Source organism: Onychostruthus taczanowskii, unplaced genomic scaffold, assembly GCF_017590055.1.
Source record: "Onychostruthus taczanowskii isolate IOZ18803 unplaced genomic scaffold, ASM1759005v1 scaffold141, whole genome shotgun sequence".
Lineage (NCBI taxonomy): Eukaryota > Metazoa > Chordata > Aves > Passeriformes > Passeridae > Onychostruthus > Onychostruthus taczanowskii.
In genome coordinates, this window is record NW_024498585.1 from 14,832 (window position 1) to 34,063 (window position 19,232).

General features: G+C 36.2%; 1 protein-coding gene across 1 annotated transcript in view; it reads right to left on the minus strand.

Moving 5' to 3' along the window:
- Window positions 1-2,430: 2,430 nt before the first annotated feature.
- The window catches only part of MCCC2 (methylcrotonyl-CoA carboxylase subunit 2), a 36,897-nt gene continuing 20,095 nt past the window's right edge, over window positions 2,431-19,232 (minus strand). The window contains exons 8-17 of the mRNA XM_041398165.1: window positions 17,987-18,051; window positions 16,998-17,097; window positions 15,991-16,086; window positions 14,729-14,801; window positions 14,454-14,530; window positions 12,950-13,016; window positions 12,519-12,675; window positions 11,693-11,807; window positions 10,341-10,426; window positions 2,431-2,860 (exon numbers count right to left, since the gene is read on the minus strand). Coding sequence (XP_041254099.1) covers window positions 2,743-2,860; window positions 10,341-10,426; window positions 11,693-11,807; window positions 12,519-12,675; window positions 12,950-13,016; window positions 14,454-14,530; window positions 14,729-14,801; window positions 15,991-16,086; window positions 16,998-17,097; window positions 17,987-18,051 — 954 coding nt within the window. The 3' untranslated portion in view covers window positions 2,431-2,742. The remainder of the gene's footprint in view (window positions 2,861-10,340; window positions 10,427-11,692; window positions 11,808-12,518; window positions 12,676-12,949; window positions 13,017-14,453; window positions 14,531-14,728; window positions 14,802-15,990; window positions 16,087-16,997; window positions 17,098-17,986; window positions 18,052-19,232) is intronic.

Here is a 19,232-nt window from a genome sequence, read left to right on the forward strand (position 1 = left end):
TCCTACTGGTAGCACAGTGCCAGTGAAAACTGAAAATTACTGTTGTAATGGCATCCATGTTAAACCTAAAAAGGAGCTGCTGCTGCAAAAGCATGAGAGTCCTGGTGGCAGACAAAATGTGAGAGCTCTGGGTGATTATTTTGAGACAGCATGAATAGATCTACCAACATCATCAAATGTAGTACAAGCATGGGGTCCAACTCCTCACTCCTGCTGACTCCACAGAAAACAATGTTGTTCAGCAAACCTCTGGGCAGCAAGACATCATCTCAGCAATCAGAACACCATCACACACAAGGAGCACTGCGTGCAGTCAGTGCCCCATTCAGTATGCAGCACAGTAACATGCAAAAGCTTTTCCAAAATAGCTGTGTAGTGGAGGAGTGATAACCACTAGTGGCTCTCTGAACTGCTCTGCACTGAAGATCCTGCTCGGTAGCAACGGCTAACCAGATCATGCTGATAGGATGCTAAACCTGTAATGATTAATTTCATTTGTTTAACATGTTTCCAAAGCTAAGTATTATTAAGGCAGAACACTGTTATTTAATTAGACATGTGTTTTGACTTTACTTGCATACATATTCAGAGGAAGAAATTTTGACAAGTGTAAAGAACTGTCTTTTTTAGATGTAACAAGCAACAGGGAATTACCATTCCCAGAAGTATCTTTCCAAACATACCTGCTTCTGTCACCTGTATCCCAGGATTATCTGTTACTGTCTCCAACTTGGCATGATTTAATTACCAGTGTAACTGAAATAATGTATTCAAAATAAAAATATTATTCAGAACAGATCACTTTTCTTAGCAGAAACAGGCAGTAATCTTCATGGCTTTGGAAGTGACAGGTAAAACTGACCCCCATAATTAAGAACAGAAAGTCAAGTGCCAGAATGATTATTCAACTGGAGTAGGAGAAAATACAGTCCATTTCTTCTTACTGAAAGCCACTAACAGCATTTCAGGGTCTGGAACTCTTTTTCTCCTTGTGCTTATATATATATATATATGTATGTATGTATTTACATATTTTATAAATTGTATTTAAAAGTGGGGTATTTTTAAATGCATGTCAGAAGCCTACTAACCATAAATAATTTCACTTTGCTTTCAGGATCAATAAATCTTGGGTCTATGCCAGACATGTTCACATATGTGTGTAGTGAGACAAGTTGCAAAAAAGCATGGCTTTGTGTCCAGTTGGCAGTACTTTAAACTATTATTCCCTGTTAAATATTTATTTAATATATTAAGAGTAAACATGAGAATGCAGACCCACAGAAGTAATCTTTCTAGTGGTGCAGAACACACCAGGCTTTGGATACATTTCATCTCAGTAAAAAGAGGGGGAAAATTGCTCTTTTAGTGCAATTTTTGGCAAGTGTGCCAGAGATCACACAGCTCAACATACTCTAGGCTGTCTACATTGTCTGTATCCTACACTGAAGATCCCAATTATGAGGAATTATTTCATTTTATTTTTTGCATCTGTCTGAGACCCAACTGGAAAGGCTGGTAGATAGCAGACCTTCCATCCTCCTCCTGGACCCAAGGAAAATTCCTTTCCACACAAGCCTAGGAAGATTACAGCTAGTACCTCACCCCGGGTGATCACTCCTCTTAGCAGTCTTTCCTCTCCCCACAAGCCAGCCCTTTCCTCCAGGAGAGGACCTCTAATCATGTACACTGGCTCTTTTTGGGCTTGACTCTCAGTTAAGGATGTTTCTGGCAATGGCCATCCGGGCACCTGTAGAGCAAAGCTAGATAAATTGAAATCACCTCCCAGCTAGAACAGTATGTAGTTTCTTCAAGGTGCAATGTTTCTGAAGAAAACAAATTAAATGACAGACACTGAGTTCTTGCAAAACTTTACACTCCAAAAAGCTACCCTAAATAAATCAGAATAATCAGAAAGCACTCCAGCATAACAGAACTCCTCAAGTCAGTGGATTTCAGGCACAATGCTCTGAGCGAAGCATTGATCGTTGTGGAGAGAACATTCTGTCTTTGTGAAACAAAAATTACCAGAAGGACCACATGCCAAGATGTTTAAACACTTTTGCAGCCAGTCCCTGTCCCCTCAGCAACCTGCTGATTTCATAGATACCAGCGCACACCTCCCATTTCTTCCAGAAAACATTATGCATCCCTCAGGTTCAATAGTTGTTTTGACTTCAGGGAACCACACAGAAAAGCAATGCCTTTTGGGTGAAAGCCAGAGATAAAACCAGATGACAACAAATGCATGAAATCTAAAATTTCATGCTATGTTGAAATCCCTGGCTGCCTCTTACAACACTTCCCTTTCACAAAATTTATTTATTAGCAAACATGGGTTTTTCTTTGTTGGACTGCAAAAGTACTTTGCATTTATAGGAGACATACAAAAAAGAATTAAAATAAACACAAGAGCTGATAAGCACCAAATATGTTGCTTATTTTGTACATTTATTTATATAAGAGATAGTATCAATAGTTTCATGTAACACAAAGAACAATGCTAGAACTTGCAATTTATTCATGCAATGCGGTTATATAAGCACTTAAATGACTAATCTCAAATCACTATCAAAAAACTGAAGAATTGTGTGATAATGTCAGTGAAAATAATGATGAAAATTTCATTAAAAATAGCATCTTAGAAATTTTTATTTTTAATCACCACAATATTGTAGCTAGTATGCTGTCCAGCCCCAAACAAAATATACAGAGGTAATTCTGATGATCACATGTTTAAGTTTACATTCTGAAAACTCCAAATTCTGTCTTCTTTGTGGGTGCATTTAGTGCCACGCTGAGACTGAGGCCCAAAACCAGTCTTGTGTCAGCTGGATCAATAATTCCGTCATCCCATAATCTAGAGAAAAGCCAAAAACATAACAAACCAAAACTTTTAATAATTAAAGGAAATCAACATATACAACTGGCATACTTTCAAATCCATGACATTTGAAATGCTTCAGAAAAAGAAAGAGGAGTAAAGAGCTAAATTATACTTAATAGAGTCAATTCACACTGTTCATCAATGCAATAGACTGGTGTGCATTACTCCATGGAATTTGTCTTCTAGAGCAATGTTTACATTTTAGGTAAGTGAAGAATGTCAGACCTGCACATTTTAAATAGATTCTTCATACTTAATCATCTCCTTCAAGAAAGAAAAACCCTCTTTGCTTGTTAATGTGCATGTGGAGAATGACCATCTGTCAGTGACCTATCTGATTCTATTAAGAATGCTTGCACTTCAAGGATTATGTCACATCATTATTTACACTATTCAGGTTAAGTCAACTGCCAGATGAGGATGATGCAAGTGTTTATTCTTTCATCATTAAAAAGCCAGAAAAAAAAAATCAAGTATTTTCAGAATTTCTGTGGTGGGTTGACTTTTGTTGGATTCCAGGTGCCCAAGGGGCCACTCTATCTCTCCCCCTTCCCAGCTGGACAGAGGACAGAAAATAAGATGGAAAACAATAGGTTGAGATAAGTCAGTTTACCAAAGCATAAGTGAAAGTTTACATGTGCACCAAGAGAAAAAAAACACTAATAACTTTATTCTCTACTTCCCGTCTGCGAGCAATGTCCAGTCACTTCCCAGGAAGCAGGGCTTCAGTATGCATGGCACTTGCTTGGGAAAGCAAACACTGTAAATAACCGACGTTCCATCTTCCTCCTCCTTTCCTTAGCTTTTGGAACTGAGCTGAAGCCATATGCTACGGAATATCCCTTTGGTTTATTTGTGTCAGCAGGCATAGCTGTGTCCCCTCCCAGGATCTTGCCTACCCCAGAATACTGCTGGGGGGGAAATGTTGGAGAGAGAGGCTGGTGCTGTGCCAGCGCTGCTCAGCAAGGCACTGCTGTGCTGTCACTACCCTTCCAGCTACTAATGCAAAGCACAGCACTATGAGGGCTGCTGTGGAAAAATAAACTCCACCTCAGCAAGACCAATACAATTTCTTTCATTTATTTTACCATTAAGTTAATTTCTAAACAACTGGAAGACACTACCTTCCTTAACCAAAGACTGAAGGCAATTAAATTATAAATGAGCAATTGTCAAATTCCCAGGTCCCCAAAATGGACAACACTTGTAAATAGTCTCTTTGATATTGTCCAAAAACTAAGGTCTAAGTGGCATCAATTCTCAATGACAGCTCCACCCTACCTAAAGTAAAATCCATGTTGAAATTCCCATGTTGAAATGAAACTGTAAATATTGTTATTTCCCCAGCAAGATATTTAAACAAGATACCACACTGCTCATTGAAACCCAGTCTCACTTAAACAAACACATAGTTTAATCAGCATCTGCAGAACACATGCATCTTTGTTTAAGAGAGGGATGCTCCTCCTCCATCCCAACTTCCCCAAGAGAGACTTATTTTGCATTCTTTGTGAACTTACTTCAGTGTTGGCTAATGCTTAATTCTTTGTGGAAAATTTAAAAATACAAAAAGCACTCATGAACAGGGAGCCAAGAGTGACTCTACCAAGACACAGCCTTTCCCTTCTAACTGAAGTTCCATCTGCAAATTTTATATTGTTTGGAGATAATTTTTGGCAAAACCTACTAGACAGGAAACAAGATATTTTGCATTCTTCTTTCAATCCTAAAAGTCCAAGAGGACTGCAAGCTGTACATAAATACATGCTGATAAACTCAAGGCAGCAGCAGACACTTGAGTGTTTTCCATATTTGCTTTATTTTGTCATTTGCTGTGAAAGTAATATTGATCAAATCAGATAAATATACTGAGAGACCAACAATATATGCTTTTCATTTTACAAGGTGTATCTATCCTATGATGCACAAAATGGAATTGCAGAAGAAGACACTTTTAACGAGACCAGGCATGAGGGTTCAGGCTCAGCTCTAGGAGCATGTTTCCAACATTAGAGAAGAAAAAGGATACCCAGCTCAGAAAGAATACTCTACTATAAATAGATCTTATCACAGTGCAGCTTCCCAAACTTTTAAACTAAATGGGGCACAAGGGTAAAATTGAAGTACAGAAGAAGAAAGGGTTTGGAGAAGGGAAGACTGCTGCTAATTGGGCAAAAATCAGGCCCTTTCTTTTTTGGGAGAGAAAATCAAATTTTGGTTTAAGAAGTCTTTTACTACAGCAGTTGTGGCACTCACTGACCTGTCTGCCAGGTCCCAACAATCAGAGAACGAATTCTGGGAGAATGATAGAACCATAGAATGGTTTGGGCTGGAAGGGACCTTAAAGACCATCCAGTTCTAATCCCCCCACCATGGGCAAGGACACCTTCCACTAGACCAGGCTGTTCAGAGCTCCATCCAGCCTGGCACTGAACACTTCCAGGGATGGGGCAAAGGATTGCTCCTCTGGGCAACCTGTGCCAGTGCCTCAACACCCTTGCAGTAAAGAACTTCCTCAAATGTAAAAGGAGAAAAACTTACGGCATGGCAAAACATCCCCGCTGCTATAAACCCAAAATAAAAATATAAGTAAACTATAGCGTTATCTAACTTCTTCTCGTTTTGGGATTCTCAGTTAGTACCTCCCTTCTAGTGGCCTAGCACCCAAGCACTGAATATTCTAACAGCCACACTTGTACTGCATGGAAGTGTACTAACAGCAAATTCTGTTTCACATGACACAAGAGCTGTCTGTACCATAACTTGGGTAAATTGCATGGTCTAAGCTCCTGCTGTCTGACTCCTGTGAGTAACTTCTTTCCTAACTGTATTTTTAAATTTTAAGTAGTAACTAAATTTTAATTAGTAACTCCAGTAATTAAATTTTAATTAGTAACTTTAATTGTACTAAAGTATTTGGGTTTATTTGGGCAATACTCCATTGAAAAAACTCAGAGGAAGTGCTTCTTACCATACAAAAGTAAAAGCAATTGGAAGCTTTTTTTGTTCAAAATACCCAAAGAAAACTGTAACTTGGTTTTACAGATACTTACTTAAGAGATCTTTGAATTTTCTTGATTTTTCTCAAGACAATGGCTGCAGCTCTTGATGTAATCTAACCTGACAGAATGGCCAAGACAGCATTTTCTATACTTTCAACTTCATAGTGTGCGCCTTACCAAAGTTTAATGCATGCGTTTTTTCTTCATCTTGTATTTATATGATTAGTTTTGATTTAGTTATGATGAATATAGTCAGATTAATCTGACAAAGGAATGGAGAAGATGCTCCTTAATAGTGAAAATAAAGCAGTTCTGTGAGGTCAAATCTATACCAACCTTTTGTTTTCTTAAGACTATGAAAAAAACCCCCAAATTTATGAACAATCTCAAACACATTAATTTCTATTTTTAAGCAAAGTTTGTTTTTTTGACTGCTACAGCTTTGTTTGCTCTCTACATAAACTTTTTTTTTTCCTAATAAATACCTGCAATTAACTTTCTTATTTATGAAACACATTGAAACAGAATGAGGGAATTAATAATGCTTAAAGTATTCAACACATCTGCTCAGGGCTTGAAAAGGGCAGAGAAGAACTGACTCAAAGGAATCACCAACTCAGTGCAGTACCTTGCAAGACACAACTTCATAGTGATTACTGCTGTAATAAACAGCCAAACATGAAGAACATTTCAATGGCAGATTTGGGTTGTTTTTTATTTTTCCTTTTTTGTAACAACACAATTAACTTAAATTGACAACTGCAGAAATTTTATGTTGCATGGAAGTCAAGCTGCTTTCATATGGTCACCCCGGCTTCTGCTTCTCTTTGTTTAAAGAAAACTGCATTCTCTACTGGGATGTAACATTAATAATTAAACTATCTATTAAAACCCCATTGCAGGAACATGAGTCACATTGCACTCATAAAATATCTGTAACTGACACACTGTGAGTAAAAGAAATGAAGTTGCCTGAAGTAAAATGCTTGTGCAATTTGTTAAGATGCAAACCACTGAAATCTTTTAAGAAACCTGTGAGCAGATTAATATAACTCATTAAAAAGGGTGCCGCCTAATGACTGCCATTAATTAAGACGGCTCATTGTGAAAGGTTTTAATCAAAAAATTGGTTAAAGTCTGATTAGAAAATACAACTGCAGGGAACAGTATTGACATCCTGTACGTATAGCAAGTTATCACTTATAAACAAAACAATATAAACAGAATAAACAGGGATATTTTCTTGTCTGTTAAGATTATCAGGGCATTTTCCTTCTCTCTCCTTATTACTGCTAAAAGCTTGATTCAAAGCCTAATGAAGTCAAGTGGAAGGGTCACATCAATCTTAATGGCTATTAAGGGCGAGGCAGACATTAGGCAGGAGTACAGCATGAGGGAGCCTCCAAACCAGCTGCACACAAGCAAAAATACAGACAACAATCTTTGTGCCCATTTATCATTTTTTGTTCTCTCAGAAATGCAAAGCTGTTTGTTAGAGTTTCCTTGTTGACCTCTTTGGTGGAAGGCTCTTACAAAACAAAGGCCATCTGGGTTCCGTTTCAATTACAGTACCCTGACATTTGATAGACAATCAGCTGGGTTTTTACCATGCTTGGAACCTAACAGGCATGGGCTGAAAAGGGATAGGTTTCTCCTTCCTGAATTACAGCAAATGCTTGCTAATAAGCAGCTGCTGATATTGGCTGATTGGAAAGGGCTGTCTCCAAGGTGCAAGGTGAGTTGTACATCCTTCCCCCTCAGCACACTTGCTGCAAAGATTGTAATCCACTTCATCTCATTGTTTCTGCTTGGACATCCTACTCCACAGTAATGAAAACTTCTGAACTATTGATCTGAGATCTTACTTAGGAATTAGTTAATGCAAAACATGAAAGGGCAGGAAACATGAGTATATCCACTGAAATACCCAATTAACTCTACAAGAGAGCAATTAAAAGCTCCTAGACAATGCAGACTGCACCTACTTGAACTGAAAAGTGAGAGAAACCAGCCAGAACTGCTTTGACCAGAGCCACTCATACACTGTTGTCAAAAGCACTCATTTGTGAAAAGAGGCATTTTACCTTCATTGCTTATAGCCAGGCAAGCCTCAGTGGGATTTCAGATCTGACATTTGACTTCATGTCTCAGCTGGGCTTATTATCTTGAATGAAGCATCACACGAACCCAACCACATGCAATTGAGACCTACGCTAGCTCTCAGTCAACTCACATCTGTGCACGTCACATTTTCTTTCCAAAAGGAAACAGTAAGAAGCACATAACTATCCTGCTTTTTCAAAAAAATGACTCGTCACTTAGCACTAAAAGCACTTTCTAACACCTGGGCTGGGCAAATTTAAGCTATTTGCTGGGGTGACTACTAGATTAACAACTTAACTTCACAAAATGGCCAGATATTCTGAAAACATAAACTGGTAAACGTTGTTGACATCAGAGAGCAGAAAGCTGACATTAAACATTCAAGTTTCATGTCTAAAAATCAGACATTATTAAAAATTCAAAATGTGATTTTTTTTAATATTACTCTTAACATGTAAAACAGCTTTCTTGCAGATTGGTAACTTGCTGTTGTAAATACTGACAATCATCTGTTGGTTTTTGGGAGAGGATAAGGTTTTATATTGCTAATATATCTAATATATTGAATGTTAAATAAATCATGAGTAAAAGAGTCTATTTCCAGTGAACATATAAAAAAAAGCAAACATAAAAAAATCACATGATTCATCTTCTCTGGGGTAGGAATTAATTTTAAATATGGACAGTTTGACTCGTTTTTAGATGTTATTATATAAGTGGAATATTCTTCTCCTTAAAATCCAGTTATAAAAAATGATACACATTTTTTCATTTTTCCTTCTTGCCTTAGAGCACGAAGTCAACTGTTAAAGGTCAGCTGTTAAAATTTTTTGTGCTATTTCTCTTACTACCCATAGAAGATCAAGCTTGATAAAGGCATTTATTTGATGAAACATTAAAATTAATGTTGATTTCTCAGGTATAAATATCTCAGTTAAGTATATTACACTATCCCTATACAAAAGAGTAAAAGTTAACAGTCATTTAGTATCTTACTACTGATCATGAAGAAGGAGCTCTTCCCAGGTTACTGCCCCTGCTTCTACAGTGTGTACACTTCTTACACTTCAGTTTGAGGAGAAAATCCTTGGTCAGCTGTGCCAGTTGCTACCCTGCCATGCTCAATTTCCTACACTCAGGAATAAAGAGCTCTTGTGCTCTAAGAAAAGTGTGTTTAAAGAACTGCCAGCTCTAATCAGCCCCTCTGTCCTTAAGGAGCTTCCGAGGCAATCTCATCCACTAACTCTTTAAACATCTGGAAATTCACGCTTCCAAATTTTAGGGTCTGGAGTTTCTCTTTGCTGCCTCATATTCCTTGAGATCCTGAACTCGACCAGGCTGTGCCTGCTACTTCCAGCTACAACCTCTTCAGTGAACCCCTCTGCACCGGTGAGTGCCAGGCCCAGGAATGCCGCACCCCTGGCTGGCTTGCCTCATACCTGCACCAGGAACTTGTCCTCTACATACTCCATGAGTCTCCTGGGGTGTTCACTGCCAGCTCTGCAGCTTTCACAGCTGAGATAAGGGTCACTGAAATATGCTACCCTCTGCCATCATTAGCAGCTAAGAACCTGTGGAAAATTAGCTTTTGGATATCACAAGGAGAAGAAACATATTCAGGAAGATTAGCACTGACAGGATGAAACTAATGCAGAATAACCATCAGAGGCCAAAAAAGCCCCCCAAGCTACTTTCCAGATGTATCTGGATTACTTCAGGATGCCATCTTGTTTCATGAGCCTAACTAGTTCCTGGTCATTTACTAATATCGCGTCAGCCTGAGCATGAAATGCTGCAAAGGACTTCCCAGCAAACATGAGTATGCAACACCCACCAGCTAAAGCCCTACACCATCACTGCTATCATCCAATACAATTACCTACCATGACCACGACCTGAAATTTCCCAATGGCTTCAGGTCCTCTTGAAACTGCTACCTCCTTTTCCACTGGCCTCTTCTTCTTGCAGGACCCCACTAAAATGAATTCCTCCTCATACACATGCAGCCGCTCATTATATTGTTCAATAAGCTTTAGAAAGCTGACCAGATACTACACTGGGGAGAATGATATAAAACTCATCCAGAATAAAACATGTAACATAGAAATTCCATGCTACCATAGAATTTCTTACAGAACCAGTGAGTACTTCCTTCAAGTGCATGCTGTTTTCTGAAACAGTTCATGGTACCAGGTCCCAAAGACAAGACAGACAAGGCATTGGTTTGAATGCACATCAAACACAATCTTTGCTTCTAATTGCTCTGTTCTGCTATTCTTTAATACCAAGAATTAGAAGTCAAGTTGCATTATTACAATTAAGTTTTAGAATAGTTACTTGTATGTTACCTTGCACTGGAATAATAAGGGTTTCCTTCCTCCTCGAACCTCCTAATGATTGGCTCCTTCAAAGCTGCTTCATCTGCTTCAGACAACTAAAAAACACATAAAATATACTTTAGTATTTCTTCTCCAATGATAGTAGAGTTTTATATGCAGCATCAACCTGAAGAAAATGCCTAAATTATCTGCCCAAAGGTTTTTTTACTCTTTTAGCACACAATTGGTAATTTTGCATGTTTGATAACAAATTCAAATAGCACTTTCCAAATCAAGTGGGTGCAAAAAAGAGAACAAACATATACTTAATTGAATGCAAGAGTAATTGGTGACTAGCACTTGAAAAATTACTGAGTGTATTGAAAAAAAAAAATTGGGTTGCCTTTGGCAAGACTTTTTAATAAAGCAAGTCTGCACTGTTCTAACACTGGGTTAGATCCAGTGTGATCCAGACTGGTCACAGTAATTCAGAAATCTTTCAAGTTTCTAACACATTTGACTCACATTTAACTACTACTAATTATTTTTCTTGACCTTATTTCTAGGTATCATGGATTTGGGAAATTAAGACAGACAGAGATAAGGGTGAGTGTATTCTACCCACAGAAAGAACAAGTCAAGAGTTGAAATGTAACAACAACTGAGATAACATGTTCATACTGCTTCATTATTCTGATTAACTATTCATGATAAATATGAACAATTTTTAGACATCATTAAAACCACTTCTTATGGAATCAAGGCAGCAGTATAACCATAAACCTTGCAATTAAAAAACCCAACTCAGCAGAAAAGAGTGTGCAGTGAAACTATAAAATATTACTATAAGATTTAGTTAAGATATGTTTATTATATAAACAATATACCTCTAATTTTCAATTAAAATATTGAAATGAGCAAAAACTTTTCCAAACCTCGCCGGACTTCCGTTGCTACAAATTTCATAATTCTCAATCCGTGAATCATTTGAAGATTAACCTTCTCTAAAACTGCCACCTTCATAATTGGAAAGACACTTTTTCCTGACATTCCTCTTCATACTCCCAAACCAAGGAGGATTCCTGGTTTCTTATTTCAGGTAGAACTAATAACTTGTTGTACAGAGTACAAAAATACGATGGTGTATGAAAAACTCCTCTTTTTAAGCAAAAATAAGAAATGTTATAAGAATAATCTTCACATTTCAAAAAGCAAGCAATAACCTTTCAGAAATGTTAATGTTAGTCATTGCACTAGTTGGCACTGAGATAATTCACTGGTGTCTCACTCTCTTCCACCCCTTCCTAGCTCACAAAGTGACCAATTCCAGTAAAAGAGTAAGTGGTAATGACTTTACCAGAAATGAAAGAAGAAAGATATACCTGTTTTCCCTCCCTTGCTTTTTGGTCCTTAGCTACTGTAGCTAGAACAGCTGCAGCTTGTTCCCCTCCCATCACGGATATGCGAGCATTTGGCCACATATATAAAAATCTTGGACTGAAAAAATACATATTAAACATTAAGGTAAGACATTGTCACATCTCCTAGTGAAGAATTTTCACTCAACTAAGAACATATTTTTATGCACGACAATTTTACAATATAACCCTTTTTAAAAGGTACATTAACATACTTCAATTCTTGCAGCATTACATTTGAAAATGTAAAAATTCTGTTAATTTCTATTATTCACCTTTTTTTAAAAAATTTCTCTCTCTTGAGTCTCTTCAGCTCACATTCCCAACCCACAGGAATTTTTCTCCTAAACATCCCAACTAACTTCAATAGTATGGGGAACCTTGAAAAGTTAAATTTAAAAAATCACATAAGCCATGTCAAAGGGTCAACAAAAAAATCTTTAGGGGTTATATACAAACCTTATTCATAAAAACAGGCTAAAGTGAATAAGGAGTTTTTACACAAGCTGATATACTTTTCCTATAAATGCAGAATAAAGGACCAGTCTATACTGCCCAATGATTAAGACTTTACAATTTTTCCACCAAAAACTGAAATGGGAGAAAAGGATGTGAACAGGTTTACTTTTAGAAGGTCTCCTCTGTCACCTAATTCAAGATTAATCATAAGCCTTATCAGTCTCTACAAATTTCAGGCTGTTATTTACTAATGAACATATTCATTAAGAACTCAAGGCAATATTTTCTTAAATTATTTCTATCTGCTGTAACAATTTGAAGGAACACTTACCTGTATGCTCTTCCACACATCCCGTAGTTTCCAGCTCCATAAGAGCCACCGATAATGACGGTTATTTTAGGTACATTGGCACAAGCTACAGCAGTTACCATCTTGGCACCATCTTTTGCTATCCCTCCAGCCTCATACTCTCTGCCAACCATGAAACCTGAAGAAATACAACAAGAACAAAAGGCTCACCAGTTTATAATACTGTGCCCTATGTCATACAATGTGCTTCACAGCACATTGCAGAAAGAGCTGAGGAGCAAATCATAAGGCAAGGCCTCCACCAGCTGCTGACAGACTGGAGATGTAGGTACTGCAAAGCACACAGGAGGCTGTCTAGAACACAGCCTCAACAATTAACAGCGAAGTCTACAATGAAGTGAAACCTCAAAAACTGCCAAAAAAATGAAAGTGAAACCTCAAAAAAACCTTACCTGTAATATTCTGCAAAAACACAATGGGAATATTTCTCTGGCAACACAACTGGATAAAATGTGTACCCTGCAGAGAGGAGAAAAAAGGAAAAGAGTAAGTCATTAAAAGTTGGAAAAATGAAGTTATCACTATCAGCTTTCTGAAGCCTGTGCTAAATCCTTCCACTGAAGCCCACCACAGTATTTCCATCAGGAAGAGCTATACTACTTCTGCTTCACTCAAAGTTAACTGCAAAACACGCATTCACTGTAGTAGAAGTAAGAGATCTTCCAAACTGTGCGAGACCGTGGGTAAAACAAATAATATCTTTAAAAAGCATTGTTACTAATACTGAGAAGCTCAACGGCTGTGGCTCAGCCAATATGCAGTTAAACATGGACAGCGCCAGTGTGGCACGTGACATCAACTTTGGTAAGAGTCTGTCAGAGAAATCAAGTCAGTCAGAAAAACTTACCTCTCCATTTTCTGTACAAAATAAATGTATTCTCTAAAACTGGGAAAGGCCCATATACATTATTTACCCATGGCCCTGCCAATTGCTGTAACATTTTCTCTCTTTCCTGAAGGCAGATGCCCTCTCTCCCTATTTACTAGCAGACCAATTTCCTAGCAAGGTTACAAATAGTAGATTCCAAGCCTCTGTTTCAACTAATCTAAATCAATAAAGTTTCTCGGCTTTTTTATACACTTGCTGTAAACAAAACAAAACAAGGCTATGTAGCATAACAACTGAAAAAATATCTAACCTCTTTACTATATAAAACCTGCAAAGGTTAAAAAAAGAAAAAAAGGGAGAAAAATAATTAGGTATAATTTTCAGAGAAACACGTGAATAGCATAGTGATGATCATGGGAAAAATGTGCAACAATTCATTACAAAAATGCAAGAAAAGAAAGGAGTACTGCTAAGGCATGTTGGTTATAGAACCAACATCATGGACAATTGTTTCTCTAGAGGTGAATTTCCTTTTACAGTAGCAATATGCCAGTAAAAGTAAAACAATGAATTTTCATTGTTAGGAAAAAAGTTCTAGAACTAAATTGTAGAAAAATAATGAAACTATTAGAAATACTGCAAGAGTTATTTTCTACCTGGACGTAACTGTTAAATCAGATGGAAAAAAAATGTCATGTACAGTGCTTCAAGTTGGAAGTATTCCTTCAGCACATGAAACTCAATTTTGTATATTATTTTATAACAGCAATAAATCCAGTAAAATTACTTCCTTTCTCTACCTCTCTCATCAATGCTTCCTTTTTCTGTATATTCTCAATACCAATTTCCTCACCATTAGCTCAAGAAGACTGTTAGAATAAAACTAGCATATATACTTGATATTACAAAACTTCAGCTGACAGCTGTTTCTTGAAAAAATAAAGAACTAAAGCAAGCAACACAGAGCAAGTAAACACTTTGCAAAACCCAGATACTCTTTATCACCATCATTCCCTAAAATTCAAACAAAGAATATTAACAAAGAAGTTAACAATCTATCTATTTACCTTTTTCGCTGACTCTGAGAAAAGAACTCCATTGTTTCCAATAATTCCTACTGGGTAACCGAAAATTCTTGCAAATCCTAAAGGATGGAGATTAATTTGTAAATTTCTACATGTATTTATTTTTCCATAACATGTAAAGGTAAGACTTTCTCCTGGTAACAGAAACTGCTATTCTTCTGAAAATAAACATCATTAAAAATATCAGTGGTGAGCCAGAATAAATCCAACTATAAAACCAGTGGGAACATATACAGAATAATTATATTTCTACTTACCTGTAACTAAAGTATCCCCATACAAGGCTTTGAATTCATCAAATCTACTTCCATCTACAATTCTAGCAATGACCTTAAGAATAAATGGAAAATAACATTAAATTCCTAATCCTTCAAGGTTTTTAATTGTTTAGAAAGGACATCCAGGACAACATATAACTTAAAACTTTCCATTTATAGAACATCAAGCAGCCCACCATATAAACAGTTTGGATGGCAGGCAAAGCCCATTTAGTTTTTTAAGTGTGATTCATTCACATGTTTGTAAAAAATGGATTTTCGAGATTACGAATGTTCTAACCAAACAGCCAAATTACATAGGAACAACGTTTTCCTCATTAGTTGAATTTCAAAGAAAAACCCCTGCTTATATTAAACATTAATCAATAGCCTCTCATTTGTAAAGAAAAACACATGTACAATAATGAGTCACTTTCTTAGAGATATGATTATTTTTAGGCTTGCTTGAGTTTGCAACATACAAAAATAATGAAGATATGATTTGAGGTTTCTCTGTGATGCAAAGGAGCCATTTGTTATAAATACAGATGCACTGCTAGCAAGATTTGCCAGAAGGCACTTATTTCCACTTTAAAAGAACATAAATCCAAACTCTTCAAACTTTTCAGAGTGAAGTATGAAACTCAATGAAATTGTTTATCTCTTTTTCCCCTTAATGCAAAGCAAATCCTAGTAATTTCTGCCAAATATTTTAAGACAGGTACCTATTAAGACTCTTCCTAAAATACATACTTGGCTAGTAGTGAAAAAAGCTCTAAATGTGAGATTTGTGGTAAATATGAGAAAGCCTGTTGGCTCACATGAAGGTTCCAAGGCAGATAATTACACTAAACCTGCAGCAGGGTACAATAGTCTTTATACGCAGTTGAGACAAGGCTCAATTGTTTGGTGTGCTTATACTCCATAAATACTTAAGCAATCTTTCACAGGACTGACAGAAAAAGCAAACCATCATATCCCTGGGCAAGTCTATAGAATGCTTTGCCAATGAGGAGTTCCCATTTCTGTCATCTTTTTCAGAATGTTACCAATCTCTCATACTTGCTCATCCACCTCTAAAGTATAACTAAACCAATTATATTTTCAACAAGTCACTGCTACTGCAATGCATCTGCTGGACAAAACCATAAAGAAGTACCCAAATCAGATATTATCCATTATGACAACACAAAGAGTGATTTCCTGCAAGAAAATGGATACATGTATGTATGGGCATAGGGATCTTGCATCAATACTCATACCTCTTTGACATCAAAATGTCTTTTTAGCTGATCACCAACTATTCCATATATTTCATCAGCTGGAAATAAAGGCTCTTCTGATGGTTCTATAGTCACCTACAGCAATTTAACAAAAAATTTACACAACAAAGTTCACCTTATGATTTAAAAATTCAAACCATTAATTTGTCAACTTCCTTGAGCACAGACTTCTCTTCACCAACAACATTAAAATGCCTGTACTGGCTTGTCATTTTGCATAAAGACCAAGTTCCCTAAACTGAAGGTTGATAACAGTTTCTCACTTACTGTTACCTTTTTCCTACTCCTGCATATATCTCCACATGTGCTCCACTTCTTCCATGTTATAAAAAAATTAGGCATGTCCTTCTATTTGCTTACTTTCCCCCTGTGCCTTCTAAGGCAGGCAGTATTCTGAAAAATGGGTGAAGATTTTGTCACACAACTGAATGCAGTATCTTGCCTTCCTTGAACTTCCATTCACCCTCTCATACCTCCTACCATAATAAAATACAGCAATTCCACCCCCATATGCTATCCATGCTATTTACGACAAGGAATTCTTAAATCAATACAATTCATTGTCAAGATACAGGTCTATCACCTTGGTTTCAACACCTTAATAATCCCAGAAAATGTCTACTCAAAAAGATGCTTCAGCAGGTATCTAATTTTAACTCCACATAAAACGATCATGTGAGTTTAAAATGAAGTATCTTGCAAGACTGGATTAATCTAAAAGTGTAATTCTACAAGTCTGAAGCACTCTTCCAGTTGCTTCATTCCTGCATTTAATCCCAGTAGTTTTACTAGGAATAATACAGCAGGAATATAATTGCAGAATTGAAGCATCAGAGAAATATTTAAGGACAAGACCATAATTTTCATTTTCAGATTGTAAAGTCATAGACAAACATGTCTTCTATAAAACAAGTGTTATATCAATCAGGCAAAGAAAAGCATTCTTAATTTCAACAGTGCAGTGTTTTCAGACTCTGCAGACTTACATCTACTGTCTTCTGGAGATTCAAACTTCTTACAACTTTCCTTGCCAGATGAAGTGCATGATTGTCATCCAAAGCATAATGATCTGTTACACCAGATTTTCTGCATAAACAACAATAGCAAGATTAATATTTTGGGGGAGAAAACCAACATAAATTAGGCAATGAAAACTTGACATTTTAAAGCTTCTAAGACCTTGACAATATAGATGAAACAATTCAGCTGTGTTTTATTATGAAGTTACTTTAAAAATAAATCCCATGCCAGACCTTTTCTTCAAAATAGTACATTCAAGTTATCAGTCATGAAATAAAATGTAGGAAATAAAAAATCTAAATGGCAATATAAAATATAACAAGCATTGTTCATATGCAGCAAAAATTAATTTCAATTATAAAGAAAAACATGTTTACAAAAATGGCATGAACTGCCCTTCAAAATAATTCTTTATTCACTTCAAATTGAAGTAAAAAATAAGCAATTGCACAGCCTAACTTACTGTGCAATAATACCTAATTTTGTTTGTTATTAGTTGCAGAACTTGAAAGTGCACATATTTTTTGGGTTTGATGAGAAGTATTTTTTACAAAAAGCACAAGCTATTTTGATCTTGCTTGTAGTAAATTCTACATGACAGTAAGAAAGATACAATCTGCAAAATGTATTATCTTTCTCAATACATATTATTCTGTTAACACTCATTGAAGTCCTCCATATTATGCACGATGCTGAAGTACACTAGACATGTGAGCATTTTAAAGCAGTAAATGAAGGAAAAAATGCTAACTAGAATAACACAAAATAACTGTGATATTCTAACGATAAAACAATCAGTCAGCATCAGGTAACACAGAAATAATTTTCAAAAGGTAAACACAGCTTAAGAAAGACCTAAACCCAAAATAAAATAAAAGAAGGGAAGGGCAGGGGAAGGGAAAAGGAAAAACTACAATATGGAAGAAATTAACTCTGGGAAAATATTTCTTTAAACCTGCAGTGAAGATCTGCCCCTCCAAGATCCTCTGCTGATACCTGTTCACCTGTTGCTGCTTCAACCTAACACAAGGAAAGGAAAATGAGCTTCACAGTTGACATGTGTCATGCATTATTATTTATATCATATTAGGTACAGTAATAACAGAGATCTTTGCAAAATACTTTTTCATTAATCATATTTCCCTGTCTACTCTCCCTCAGAGCATCAAAATATGACAGCACTGAATCTTGTAAAAATTTCTTTTTTTTCCTTTGTCTTTGCATGCTTCTTCTAGTGTTAATATGTAGTTTTTATTTACAAAGATACTCCCCACTGTTATACTTACTGCTGTGTTCATCATTTGTGTGCATACACTGACACATCCTTCAGATTCATAAATATGCTCTGTCACAAAAATTTTCTCAGCACTTATTATGATATTTCAAATGGGATATTTCCAAGCATTGTTTCAAGCAGACAATACACCAGAAACCTAGGATTTTTCAATTTTGCTCTCTCTACATACACAGTTCTGTGAATTTTAACTTACTAATTTAAACAGTAATTTAAATACTATTAGTACTATTATTACTATTAATAATGAATTAATTAGTACTATTAGTACTATTAATTTAAATACTATAGTACTATTGTTGCTATTAAATACTAACATTAGTAGTTTAAACAACCATTAGAAGTTTTTATTTTCTAAACCTTCCAGTAAATACACAATAATTAAGTAACAATAATTTTCCTTAAAAGAGCATATGAGTGGTATGTAACTGCTTGGATCAAGTACAAAGTCTCTGCAAAAGTACCTGGACTGCAGAATCCAAAGCCTAGATCTGTGTAATCTTAGACCTGAAAGGGTAATTTAAAAGTGAATGGTCTCCTTTTTAAACAAAATAGTATCATTAACTACTGGGGTTAAAAAAAAAAAAAAACCCAGAAGACTTCTTGAGGCATTTCTACTCTACAGTAAGTGCTTTGAAAAGGATTCCTTGGAAGCTGGAGAAACCATTCATCACCCACAGAGATTACAGAGGTAGAGTACAAGCAAGGGAAGGGAAAACTATCATCATTACCAAAACAGATTTCAGTTTCCAAGTTTCATATCTAAAAATAAAGCACACTAATTATATAAATACATATTCTCACACACACTTCCAAACTGTCAAGTTTGCAAATTTAAGTATACATATTTCTTCAACAGTGGATTCTTGCTTTGAAATTTGAATTACCCATGGTTTATGAAGATGTG